The following is a 12,995-nucleotide window of genomic DNA, read 5'->3' as shown; positions in this document are numbered from 1 at the left end:
ATATTCGTTTGTATTCGATATTCTACACTTGGCTACTTTGCCAAAGCCCCCTTGACCCAGGAACGATTCAATGTGGTAATTGCAGGACTCACTAGAGAGAATGTCGCCACACTGTACGTCAAAAAGTGGGTCGGCTTGATAATTGTTGTACATTTCCATTTGTTACAATCAAAGTGCGTGCACAATTTTTCTCCTAAATCAATCACGAGGAACAGTAGAGATCTGCTACTTCTGTTGTGTGTCTGACTTGTGAACAAAAATCATGCGGCAGTTGCTTTTATATAGAATCTCTGACGTGCGTCACAACCTGAGTGACGTCAGAGCTGCGGGATCTGAACAGAGGTCTTCTTTTTTAACTGAAGCAAAGTGATAAAGCTATACTAACAAAAAAAACTACAGGCTTGTTTTTTTGCAAAGATAAATGTATAAATATGAATTTATACATAAAACTATAAAACTATAAAAGTTATAAGAAAAATCACGTGACGCGCCACGGCGCTACGGCGTTCCGATGAAAGCCTTATAAACGTCGCTTAGCAACGGCCTGAGTCCTGATAGATCTGCTAAGTATAGGCTATTTATAGTTTAGGACACGCCAAATTACGATATATCAAATATATATATATAAATATATACAGTACTCGAGTTGTAAAAACAAATCAGGGGGGATGGTGGATTTGATCATATGGGGACAGATAATTTGTGCTGATTACAAATAATATAATATATTACAAATAATAGCACTGACCAAAACACCTGCAGAAATACTGCAGGAATGACATAGCAGCAGTTAAATGCAGCCTTCTGTAAGCTTTAAATATCCACTGGGCTTACATCAAATACATCAAAACACAACAATAAAAAACCGTTTTCTGAACTTATCAATATGACTCTGTCCTTCACAGGATAAGTAAAATGGATCACTGCAAAAACTCAAAATCTTAACAAGAATATTTGTCTTATTTCTAGTTAAAATGTCTCATTTTAGTAAAAAAATCTCATTACACTTAAAACAAGACTCATCACTGGAAAAAACAACAATTTCACCTGTTTTAAGTAGATTTTCACTTGAAATAAGTAGAAAAATCTGCCAGTGGAACAAGATTTGTTTGCTTGTAATGAGAAGATAAATCTTGTCCCACTGGCAGATTTTTATACTTATTTCAAGTGAAAATTTACTTGAAACAGGTGAAAATTGTCAAATAAGTTATTTTTCTGGTGATGACTCTAAATGTTGAAATAGCAGTAAAACCACATTCATTGATGAAATGACATAAGGGATGGAAAGGGGGGATGGCAGTTTTACAGGGGGGATGATTTGGACCATTTTTATTTCAGGGGGGGATGCCATCCCCCCTCATCCCCCCTCAACTCAGTACTGAATATATATATACCAAAATGTCCGGCTTAGTTTGCGGAGTAGATGACAATTGTGTATGTTACAGCAGCTGAAACAACCAGTTCCTCACACTTACAATCGAGTTGTAGGAAGCGTTCACTCATCCAACTCAAGTTTACATATTTCTTTTGTCTCATTTGTTTTATTCTTTTTATTTTTTGTATGTCTCGTTAATTCTGCTTTCAAAACTTCTTTACTTTTGAATGCATTTAAAAATGTTTTTATGTTAACCACTTTGAAATGTCTGGTACATGAAATGTGCTTTACAAATAAACTTGTCTTGCATTTCAAATTCTAAATTTATATAGGCCTACATTTGAATTATTTTTTATTATCTTATTTACTTGAGTTTATTAGGTTTATATAATAAATGTGTATGTAACTCAAATTAATCACACAGTATATTCAAAATTATATTCTGTGGAGGAAGCGCTGTGATTTCGTCACACCAAGAACATTCCAGGTTGGACTCCAGCAGGAGTGTCTCTGTGTGGAGTTGCATGTAGCCACAATACATGAGCTCTTTTCCTCATGCATTCTGGCTTCCTCCCACAGACCAAAGCTGAACTGATGAGTACTGCCCAGAGGACTGGCGATAATTTAAGGGGGGGTTCTGTCACATCCACTCCAGCTCACCTGCAACCCCTGCAATCCCATCATAAACAGCTATAGGTAATGGATGGTTGGATATTCTTTTGATTTTGACAGTTCGAGCAAATGTACTCACTAGTATAGTCAAGCACAAGTATTCAAAATGTACACTACACAGTATTTCAGATTGCTTTTTTGAATCCATCAGCTGTGACATCACCAGTTTGGAATTTAGCAGAAAATTATAACAATGGGATGGGACAAAAATATTTAAAATTATTTACATTTTGAACTGAACATACACATTTGAAAATGGAAACAGCATGATATTAATAAGAATGTTATTCTATCCTGCTCAAGTATGCCACCAAACACTGGGATGAAGACAGCTGGAGGACAAGTGAGACATCTTCAGAACAAGAACCAGCTGTCCTGATCAAACTCCTGAATGCAAAATGACTGAAAGTTCACTTTAAGAGGCATGTAACCAGATTATCTTCTGCTGATAGATAAACAACATATTAAATCTTACCGTAAATCATTCTATATAATAGACTTCCTATTTATTCACAAGTTTAATTCATTTTCATTAGGTCAAAAAACAAATAAAAATGTGAAAGGCTATTTGCCTCTTACAATGCCATTAAGAGTTAGAGTAGTCGAGTAACGAGCGCCCTCTGGCGGCGATAGTAGGTTTTTTCTGTTTGACTTAAAGACGCTGTAGAATTTTTACTGTAATAAATCTATTATAATTTTATTTAAAATGGAAAGTTGGGTCTGAATATCTTGAATTTTAACCCCTAAATGCTTATTATAAGGCCTGTTTGCCTTTTTAAAGGGAGTATAATGAAAAAGCTTGTAGATCCCTTTCATTTGGTGCTTCTTTTTCCTGTTTGAAACATCCGTGAGTTGATGAATCCAACAAGACCCCCACCAAAGTCCAAAAAACACAGGAATTTTTAAACTGTAAATGTGAACTTTATTCCAAAATCAATCATTTAACAAATAACATGTCACTATTTTACAAGCTCCACCATTTCAAAAACGTAGAAAGCAGTGAACCAGAAATATAAGGTTTGTTTCATTATCAGAGTGAATGCAACATCTAATTTCTCATTAACTGACCACGTGATGATGTTAGAAGCCCTCCTTGACATTTATCATAACTGGTGTGTCAATAAGTCTTCTTAAGTACACTAATAGAGGATTCACATTCATAATTTTACTCTGTTATATTTAAATACAGTAAAAAAAAAGGGTGTTATGTGATTCAGAAGTTTTGATTGCACAAGCCTTGACATGAACTGTCTTTGTTGACGAGCCACTGCAGGAGGAAAGGTTTCCATCATTACAACGAGCATCTCAGACCTTTACAGTCTCTCATTAGGCCCTTGTGGATTTTATTCTGCAGTACAGGGTCATGGAGACAGTCATGGCACAAATCTGAGGGGAAAATTCACGTTAGTGAAATAAACATATGTAAATATGTGTATTTTTTTAGCCTGAGGGCTGGGGTCATACCTCCAAAGCTGCAATCCCTAGGGCCACTGCCACTATCACAATGGTGTTATCGTCAACCAGACGTTTAATCTTAATAAAGCAACCAGGAGTATTCTAGTGAAAGTAGAAGTAGAAAGTGACATTAACTTTCATTGTCTACAAAATTGCTCTGAATCATGTTTATGCATGTTAATTTTTGCAGTCCAGAATAAATACCTGAGCTGCGGTTTGATTGCACAGTTTGGTCGTGTCAGGACAGCACTGAGCTGGGTAGGACCTGTTCTCAGTGTGATAGGGAGAGTCCGTAAAGTCAGTGTAGTTGTCAAATCCACAGCACTTTAACTGCAAAGAGAGCCATCGTCACACAAAGCTTTGGAGAAACGCCAGAAGACATTTTGTCATTACTTCAGAAGCATCGTGTACCGTGTCCATTGTAGTGTTCCAAAGTCCCGTGAGGTCATCATTTTTCCCATAGTCCTTTTTGATACTCTGAACAGCTGCCGTCCTCAACTTTGCAATCAAGTCGTTAGCCTAACAAGGAGGTTTAGGCATCCTGTCATCGCAGTTATCACGTCCGTATGTTTGTGAATATTACCTTGATATAAAGTTAAAAACTACTTACCAGTGGTCTGAAAACCAAAATCACCACCGCTCCGGCGACCTCGGCGATGAACACCAGCAAGATTATGATAAAAAACTGAGAAAAAGATCAAAATAATCTGATTTATTATGCAGAAATGTAAAAGCAACTCCAACATCAATGCTTGCATGTGCTGTCTGTAATGTGGGAGGAAACCAGAGCAGGAACAAACACGTCTGGTTGACAGCTAATCGTAAACTGTTCAAGAAGGTTTCTAAATGAGGGAAATGACTAAGAAGCACCTGAGTGACAGTCTTGATAAGAGCTTGTTCAATTCTCTATAAGGACCTTTAGTGCTTCCTTTATTATAAGCCCTGTTTTTTTTTGTTTTTTTGTTTTAAAGCAACAACAATGACATCACACAGCATGATAAGAGAGAATACAATAATCTGATGTGCTTTTTGTGGGAAAACCATGGTATTGTACTCAGGGGCGAAAATCCTGTTTCATAGTTGGGGGGGACAATAAACAGTAACATTTTAGAGAATAAATCCAGGGGGGGACAAGGAATAAAAGTTTTAGCTTTCCTTTAATACAGCATTTTGACATTTCCATCTCTATCTCGCAAACAGGCAGAAGACCTTTCTTAGAGTAATACAAAACAATGGTATTAGGTGGAAGGTGGCAATAATACAGCACATCTGACATAATACACTGCAAAAACCCAAAATCTTAACAAGAATATTTGTCTTATTTGTAGTTAAAATGTCTCATTTTTAGTTAAAAAAAATCACTGGAAAAAAACAACAATTTTCACCTGTTTCAAGTAGATTTTCACTTGAAATAAGTAGAAAAATCTGCCAGTGGAACAAGATTTTTTTGCTTGTAAAGAGAAAATAAATCTTGTTCCACTGGCAGATTTTTCTACTTATTTCAAGTGAAAATTTACTTGAAACAGGTGAAAATTGTTGTTTTATTTTCCTGTGATGAGTCTTGTTTTAAGTGTACTGAGATTTTACTGTTTATTATTATTTTCGATTTCGGTTTCGGCCACAAATTTTCATTTTGGTGCATCACTACTAAATACTACTGCATTGTTCCAAAATTATTAATTCTGTCTCAAATTATTCTAGGGGGGGACAGCTTTACTAATGGGGGGGACTTGTCCCCCCTGTCCCCCCCGGGATTTTCGCCCCTGATTGTACTGCTGTTCGTTCATCCGAATCCTCAAATCACTAACACAGGAATACAGATAAGGATTTACAGCCAGGCCTGGATACACGTGCACACACAAAAGGGGGTGCAGCTGCGAGAGTGCAGTTGACACACAATGTGGATGTGACAGGAGAAAGGAAATGAGAATATAAGAAGATAAATAGGATGAGCACCACATTGTGACTTATACATAATAAAGTCACATTATAACGTCACAATATTAAGTCAGCACGCTTTACAGCAGTGTCTCCCAACCTGGGGTCCGGGCCCCCCCTGGGGGGGCGCCAGAGATCTCTGGGGGGGGTGCAAAACTTTGTCTGCTTTGAAATTATGCAGTTGTAAAAATTATATTTGCGAATTAGTCATTCATAAGACATTGTTAGGAATAATTTGTGAATGTCTTGAATATTTTTTGTTTTTTATACACTGGTGACAAACACAGGAAATGATTTAATTCCTTATTATTATATCATTACTCAACATTTAATCTACTCCGACAGGTTGTTAAAGGAAAAATGTTAAAAAAGGTTGGTCTCATATTAAAAAGAGACATTTGTGTGTATTTTATACATTTGTGACATTGTATACATATGACTTTGTTTTTCTCCAGAGTAAACCGAAGAGAAATGTATAAAAAAAAACATAATTAATGTTCATTTTTTCAATTAAAGACTATTTTGCTGCTAGTACGTACGGGTCGGGGGGCCCGGCTGGTCTTAGACACAAGTAGGGGGGGCTCCAAGGAAAAAAGGTTGGGAACCGCTGCTCTACAGGACGCCTGAGCAGTATGTATTTCTAGGTTTAGTTACTATAATGATGAATCCTTAAAAATCTCAATTAAACCTAACTTTTAATTTGATATTTAATTTAATTCTTTTAAACTGCTACAGGAGACACATTGTCATGCTGATTTCATACTGACTGCTTAATTCTGTCTGATCAGGAGTTCTGATATATTTCTTTGATTACACCTTTCTCAGCATTGTGACATTTTTCAACGAGGTCGAAGAAGTTCACTTCAGTAAAGGAAACAAACAAACAAACAAAAAAGTTTAGGAAGTTAAAAAAAAAGAAGAAAAAATGGCTTACAACGTCATTTTCTGCGAGTTTACCTTTTTCTGCCACCAGGGGGCGCTAATGTCTCCCTGCTGTCTACCTGCCACAGTCAGCCCTGGATCCTGCTACATTACGATCATTTGTAGGCTGGTTACTGGAATATCCAGGTTTTTAATTACTTAATTTATTTGAAGTGGAGCTTTTTGAAAAGCCTTAATCAAAAAGCTGTAAACTGTATCAGATTGGAGAATCCAAAATGACTTATAAAAGTGGTGCCATTAGTGAGCTAATAGCTGCTTAATGGGGCCAAAAAAAGCTAATCATTTCCCACATGCAACAGTTCAAACCGCAACATTTCTACGGCAGTTTGAGCAAACGCTGGTATACATGCGAATGGCTTAATTTAAAATTATGATCAAGTACAAGCATAACATTGTTCCATGTGGAATTTATTCTGAGAGCTAAAATCTGGTGTTATTACTTAGTATAAGTTAACCAGTTGCTAGCATACAGAAGAGTATTAGGGCCAGGCAGGAGAAAAATAAAAATAATATTTTAGAGGAACATTTTTTTTTCATTATGCACTTTGAGAAAAAAGTCGAAATGTCGAGATTAATGTTGAGGTCCAATTTCGAGAAAAAAGTCAAAATGGTGAGAAGAAAGTCAAAATGTGGAGAATATCCATCCATCCATCCAGTATCTATACCCGCTTTATCCTTTGCAGGGTCACGGGGGTCTGCTGGAGCCTATTCCAGTTATTTTCAGGCGAGAGGCAGGGATTACACCCTGGACAGGTCAAACAACCATGCACACTCACACCTACGGGCAATTTAGAATCACCAATTAACCTAATATGCAGGTTTTTGGACTGTGGGAGGAAACCGGAGTACCCGGAGAGAACCCACGCAAGCACGGGGAGAACATGCAAACTCCACACAGAAAGACCCCTGACGGGCCTGGGAGTTGAACCGGGAACCTTCTTGCTGTGAGGCAACAGTGCTAACCACCAAGCCACCGTGCTGCCCTATGTTGAGAATAATGAAGTACAATTTCGAGAAAAAAGTCAAAATGGTGAGAAAAAAGTCGAGAATAATGTTGAAGTACAATTTTGAGAAAAAAGTCGAAATGTTGAGAAAAAAGTCAAAATTTCGTGAATAAAGGTTGAAATGTCGAGAATAATGTTGAAGTACAATTTCGAGAAAAAAGTCGAAATGTTGAGAAAAAAGTAAAAATTTCTTGAATAAAGTTGAAATGTTGAGAAAAAAGGCGAAATTTCGACTTTATTCACAAAATTTCAACTTTATTAGGGCCCGAGCACCTTCAGTGCGAAGGCCCTATTGTATCTGTAGAAAAGTCTCTTGGCCGAAACCGAACAGGAAGTCGGCCATTTTAAACATTCTGAATTAATCGCGTAATTTTCGAGCAATTTATGCCATTCTTTCGACAGTTAATACGGCCCGAACCGTAACGTGCACCCAGGTGTGTTATACATCAAAATATGCGTCTCCATCCTGTGACTACGCGCATTACTTTTTTCTTTCAAAAGTGTTACCGTGGCGACGCTAGATGCCAAAACGCACGCCCCCCCCTTCATCTGATTGGTCCATATTTGATAGTTCCCCAAAATTCACCAAATTTTGCATGCAAGGCAGGCCTGGCGATAAATTTTATATTTGATGGTTTGCATGAATGGGCGTGGCCTAACGGCTCAACAGCGCCCCCTAGAATAATTTTCTCTGCCATAACTTTTGAATGGTTCGACATAAAGAGTCGTGGGTGGTGTCATCGGACTCAGTATTGAGTCCATGAGCTTCGTTGGCCTGAATTAGTCCCGCCCCTTCTTCTGATTGGTTGTCCCGATTTTCTGCTATAACTTTTGACTGATTTGACATAGGAAGTCGTGGGTGGTGTCATTTCTGATATGCTTATGGGGGACAGTGGCCATGAATGCGAGGGCCCGTTCATCGCTGCTTGCAGCTTTAATTCTTGAAATTGTATTTCAACATTATTCTCGACATTTCGCCTTTTTTCTTGAAGTGCACAATAAAAAAAAAATCTTGCCCTCTCAAATATCTTTTCTCCTGCCTGGCCCTAATACTCTTCCTACCAGCAGTACCCAGAGCAAGGGAAGAGGACACGTTTGTCAGCTTGACTGTGAGAAATGGTCAACAAATAAAGTTAAACAGAACACCAGCCTGATTGTGAAGGACTCCTCTATATGCTGCCGTGGCCGGGCATGTATCATGCAACCAGGAAACTGTTAAATATTCCCATTATCCATCTCAACAAGGAACTGAATAATAAATACACATTCACATTTTTTCATTTAACCCCTCGTATCTTACCAGCAGCAGCATGCACTTGCTCTCCTTGATGGCTCCACAGCAGCCGAGAAAGCCGATGATGACCAGCACAGCACCGATACCAATCAGCAGGTAGCCCACGTTGAGCAACTGACTCAGCTGGGGTGGGGCATTTTCAATTTTCCCAAGGAAGCTGAGGATGGAGCCGCTGTCCACCTTCACCCAGATCCCAACACCAAGGATGGCGATGCCTGCCAGCTGAAGGTGAACGATGCAGGAGTCAAGATAGGAGGAGGAAAAGGTCAATTCATCAAGGCCAAAAGTACAATACAGGACTGTCTCAGAAAATTAGAATATTGTGATAAAGTCCTTTATTTTCTATAATGCAAAAATGTCATACATTCTGTATTCATTACAAATCAACTGAAATATTGCAAGCCTTTTGTTATTTTAATATTGCTGATCATGGTTTACAGTTTAAGAAAACTCAAATATCCTATCTCAAAAAATTAGAATATTCTGGGAATCTTAATCTTAAACTGTAAGCCATAATCAGCAATATTTAAATAATAAAAGGCTTGCAATATTTCAGTTGATTTGTAATGAATCCAGAATGTATGACATTTTTGTTTTTTTAATTGCATTACAGAAAATGAAAAACTTTTTCCCAATATTCTAATTTTCTGAGATAGTCCTGTATGTGTGACATGCTCAGTTTATTTTAATCCATTCTTTAATTCACTTAACTGGTTTTACTAGTGTAATTCAAACAAGAGAAATTCTACCTGACTAAATAAAACAATTTTCTTTTTCTAATTATTCATGCTGGTTTTGTGAAAATATCCACTGAAATTGATTCATCTCGTAAGTTTACACTCGTCACTCCATGTTGCGATACGTTCGATGTTATGATACGATTTCATTGGGAAGAAAAACTGGACTTGAATTAGTGATAACTGAACACTGTACGTCGTTACTTACAAAGATGATCCCATTGAACACAAACATCATGGCTTTGAGGAACGCAAAGCAACCCATTTTTAACAGCTGATGGTTCAACCTACAGAGATAAAACAGAGACATAACACATTGTTTAATATTAGCAACATTTGATTTGAAGTCTGTGTAGATTTAAGTTAATGATCTGTACTGGGCCGTAATTGAACATCTCATTACCTGAACTGTCAGCTCAGTGCATCATCTGTGATGAGATTCCCACAAAACATCTTTGTACACAGGAGTCATTTGTGTGCAGCGCGTTAATCATGTCGCTGATGTCGTGGCCTGTGTTTCACTGTGACATTTTGCATTGTAAATTAGGGGATAGACTTTCAGTTGCATTGGCAGGGAGAGGATGGGGAAAGGGAAAGCAACTGACATTTTCTAAGCTGCCCACCTTTCCCTCTCTGAGTTTAATAACTCATCAAACAGTCAGACTTTTCAGGAAGTAAGCTTCTATGTAATTTCTGTGTTTTTTTTAGTGTTTTTTTTTGTTTTTTTTCACCCAGCGCAGCTGAAAGTGTGTGATACGGAAGAGTATTAGGGCCATGCAAGAGGAAAACAAATTGAGAGTGGAAGATTTTTTTTTATTGTGCACTTCGAGACAAAAGTCGAAATGTCGAAATTAATGTTGAAATAGAATTAAAAAAAAAAAAGTCGAAATTTCATGAATAAAGTCAAAATTTCACCTTTTTTTCCACATTTCAACTTTATTCATGAAATTTTGACTTTTTTTCTCAACATTTCAACTTTTTTCTCAACATTTCAACTTTTTTCTCAACATTTCGACATTATTCACTAAATATTGACTTTTTTCTCGACATTTCGACTTTATTTCTCAACATTTCGATTTTTTTCTCAACATTTCGACTTTATTCACGAAATATTGACTTTTTTCTCAACATTTCGACTTTTTTCTCAAAATTCTACTTCAACATTAATCTCGACATTTCGACTTTATTTCTCAACATTTCGACTTTTTTCTCAACATTTCGACTTTATTCACGAAATATTGACTTTTTTCTCAACATTTCGACTTTTTTCTCAACATTTCGACTTTTTTCTCGAAATTCTACTTCAACTAACCCTAACCCTAACCCTTCAATTTTTCTCCTGACTGGCCCTAATACTCTTCCGTAGTGTGAGATAGAAAAAGTAAGGCATACTAAAATAAAGTGCATAAACAAAACTGTAAAGGTTGGTAATGTGCCTGTTGTGTGTGTGAATGAAGCTTGTGGAAAAGTGCTTTGAGTATTCTCGGAATGCAAATATAGCAACATCTACCATTCGTAAATCAAAGGAGTCTCCAAAAAGAAAGGAAGAAATGTAATATGATAAGGATTAAAACCGCTGATAGTACAATGTTGACCCTGCCTGCAAAGTTTCCTCTATAAAACACCCTGGACAGGTCACCCGTGTATCTCAAGGCCATGTCATGGGCAAACCACACATACACTCACAGGCCATTTAGCACCACCAATTAACCTGACATGCCTGAAGTTTTTGGACTGTGGGAGGGAGCACACTCAAGTACACGATACAAACTCCACACAGAAAGGCCCCAGCCAGGGTTTAAACGAGGAACTATCGTGTTAGCTCACCACCAAGCCACTGTGCTGCCCCATGGAGATGACACATATGATTTACATAGATAAATCTGGCCATGACTGCTGAAGTGAGGTGGTGCTAACGCGCAGCACAAACTGAAGTAGCCTACATCAGGATAAAACAGTCATGCAAAATTCGTGGATTTTGCCGTTTTGGACACACAAATGCACAACCAAAAGAAACATATCCTTGAATCTTTGACCTCCCACACTCCTTTTGTCTCTTCAGATGTGTGTGTGTGTGTGTGTGGACCTCCAGGATGGGAAACAGTGCCCTTTGTGTGGTGTCACAAAACAGTTAAATAGTGACAATGACTGAGCAGAACCAGTTGGTGTACAACGACAGACTGTACTGCAGGATCCCATATGGGCTTCTGTCTCCATTATTGAACTGATATCTGCTTTTCCAACTGCAGCTTTGACAGTCAGTTTTAGTCATTAACGCCTTCTTTAAATGTTCACACGGACAAAAAAAACATTGAATGAACCAAAAAACAGGAAGTGCTGGTGTCTGTTACGGTAAAGCTGCTACTCATCAAGTTAATCATACATCCGTGGGCCAGGATCCTGTCCCGTGTAATCCACATAACGAGCCGTTGCCTTGACGCCCCAAAACTCCCACCATCGCTTCACTACTCCGAACATTTCCAGCTCCCTTATGGTCAGCGGGTTGCACTCTGACACTGAGAAGTCAGCTCAGTGATTTATTAACAAGTCATAGTCACAAAAAACATTTCTCAGTGAGCCGGCAGTGTTGAATAGGGTTTCTCTGTTACAATGATAAAAAAATATGGATGCTGGGAGGTGATAAAGAGCATGACAGAGTTCTCACACAGACGGGTCCACATTTGGTTTTGTGAGATCAACAAAAGCAGAGCTTCCACCAGAAAACACAGACGGAGAACTCTCAAAGGACTCCATTGAAGGGAGTAATTGCGGGCAGGTCTCAGGGGACAAAGGATCATTGTTGGATGGATCCCTCTCTACGTTGGTACGGCAGTTGAAAAATAACACGAAGCAAGAAGATTCTCCCCCGTACAACTGTAAATCACAATCACAGTGAAGTCGGTCCTGGCTTACCTGTCACGGGAGAGGTCCGGCGATGTGCACCGAGGCTGGGTTAGTCTCTGCCTTCACAACAGTGATGAAGGCTGTTGCTGTGGGAGGGCACCGTGAGGTCACAGGAACACAGGAGGATATTTTAACTCTGTACTTCAGTAAATGACCACACTTCCTGTGGCTTTGTCACCTTATAGCAGCCTCTGAGGATTTGCATGTCATTTGGTCTTATTTTAGGTCTGCCGGGCTGATATAAGTGCCGGCCAGGGGCGGTGGGTGTGACCAAAGCAGCTGAGTTTAAAAAAAAGCCCCACATCACCACGGAGCCGGGCTGGCAGCTCCAGCAGGAGGGAGGGGAAGAGCGAGCCGGATCACCTGTTACACCTGCAACACCAGCACCTGGATATGAGTCTCTGGGTTGCTTGGATTATACTTGGTAAATACAGCCAAGTCATGTGACAAACTAACGTCAACCTTTTCCTGCCTTGGCAGGTAACTGCAACTAATGTACATGAGCAGTGGGATGGCAGGTTTTAACGTTTGTAGAGTGCACGGTGCCCCAGTGTGTTGTCAGACGTTACTATAGCCACGGAAACAGCTCGGGGAGCTTTGCACGGCACATGCAAACCATCACAACACACGCAAATGAAGAATACTTCTTCACTAATTTGCTAAAGTAGGCTCAG

The 12,995-nt window shown here is 38.7% G+C and overlaps 1 protein-coding gene across 1 annotated transcript; it reads right to left on the bottom strand.

Annotated features, from left to right (window-relative positions):
• Positions 1 to 3,002: 3,002 nt before the first annotated feature.
• On the bottom strand, positions 3,003 to 12,611 carry LOC133421938 (tetraspanin-1-like). The gene is made up of 8 exons (XM_061711745.1): positions 12,331 to 12,611; positions 9,626 to 9,704; positions 8,687 to 8,902; positions 4,113 to 4,187; positions 3,914 to 4,021; positions 3,707 to 3,832; positions 3,512 to 3,604; positions 3,003 to 3,433 (listed from the first exon to the last, which is right to left on the bottom strand). The coding sequence occupies exons 2-8, from the start codon at positions 9,680 to 9,682 to the stop codon at positions 3,374 to 3,376; spliced, it is 735 nt and encodes a 244-aa protein (XP_061567729.1). The 5' UTR covers positions 9,683 to 9,704; positions 12,331 to 12,611; the 3' UTR covers positions 3,003 to 3,373.
• Positions 12,612 to 12,995: the final 384 nt, after the last annotated feature.

The sequence above is a fragment of the Cololabis saira genome, chromosome 21, assembly GCF_033807715.1.
Source record: "Cololabis saira isolate AMF1-May2022 chromosome 21, fColSai1.1, whole genome shotgun sequence".
NCBI classification, from domain to species: domain Eukaryota; kingdom Metazoa; phylum Chordata; class Actinopteri; order Beloniformes; family Belonidae; genus Cololabis; species Cololabis saira.
Note: the sequence above shows the minus strand (reverse complement) of the source record. Positions and strands in the feature narration are given on the sequence as shown.

Coding starts and splice junctions, on each gene's coding strand:
- LOC133421938 (XM_061711745.1), bottom strand. CDS start 9,682: ATGGGTTGCTTTGCGTTCCTCAAAGCCATGATGTTTGTGTTCAATGGG. Junction 4,188..8,686: donor GCAAGTGCATGCTGCTGCTG/GTAAGATACGAG, acceptor TCTTTTTCTCAG/TTTTTTATCATAATCTTGCT. Junction 3,833..3,913: donor GGAACACTACAATGGACACG/GTACACGATGCT, acceptor CTCTCTTTGCAG/TTAAAGTGCTGTGGATTTGA.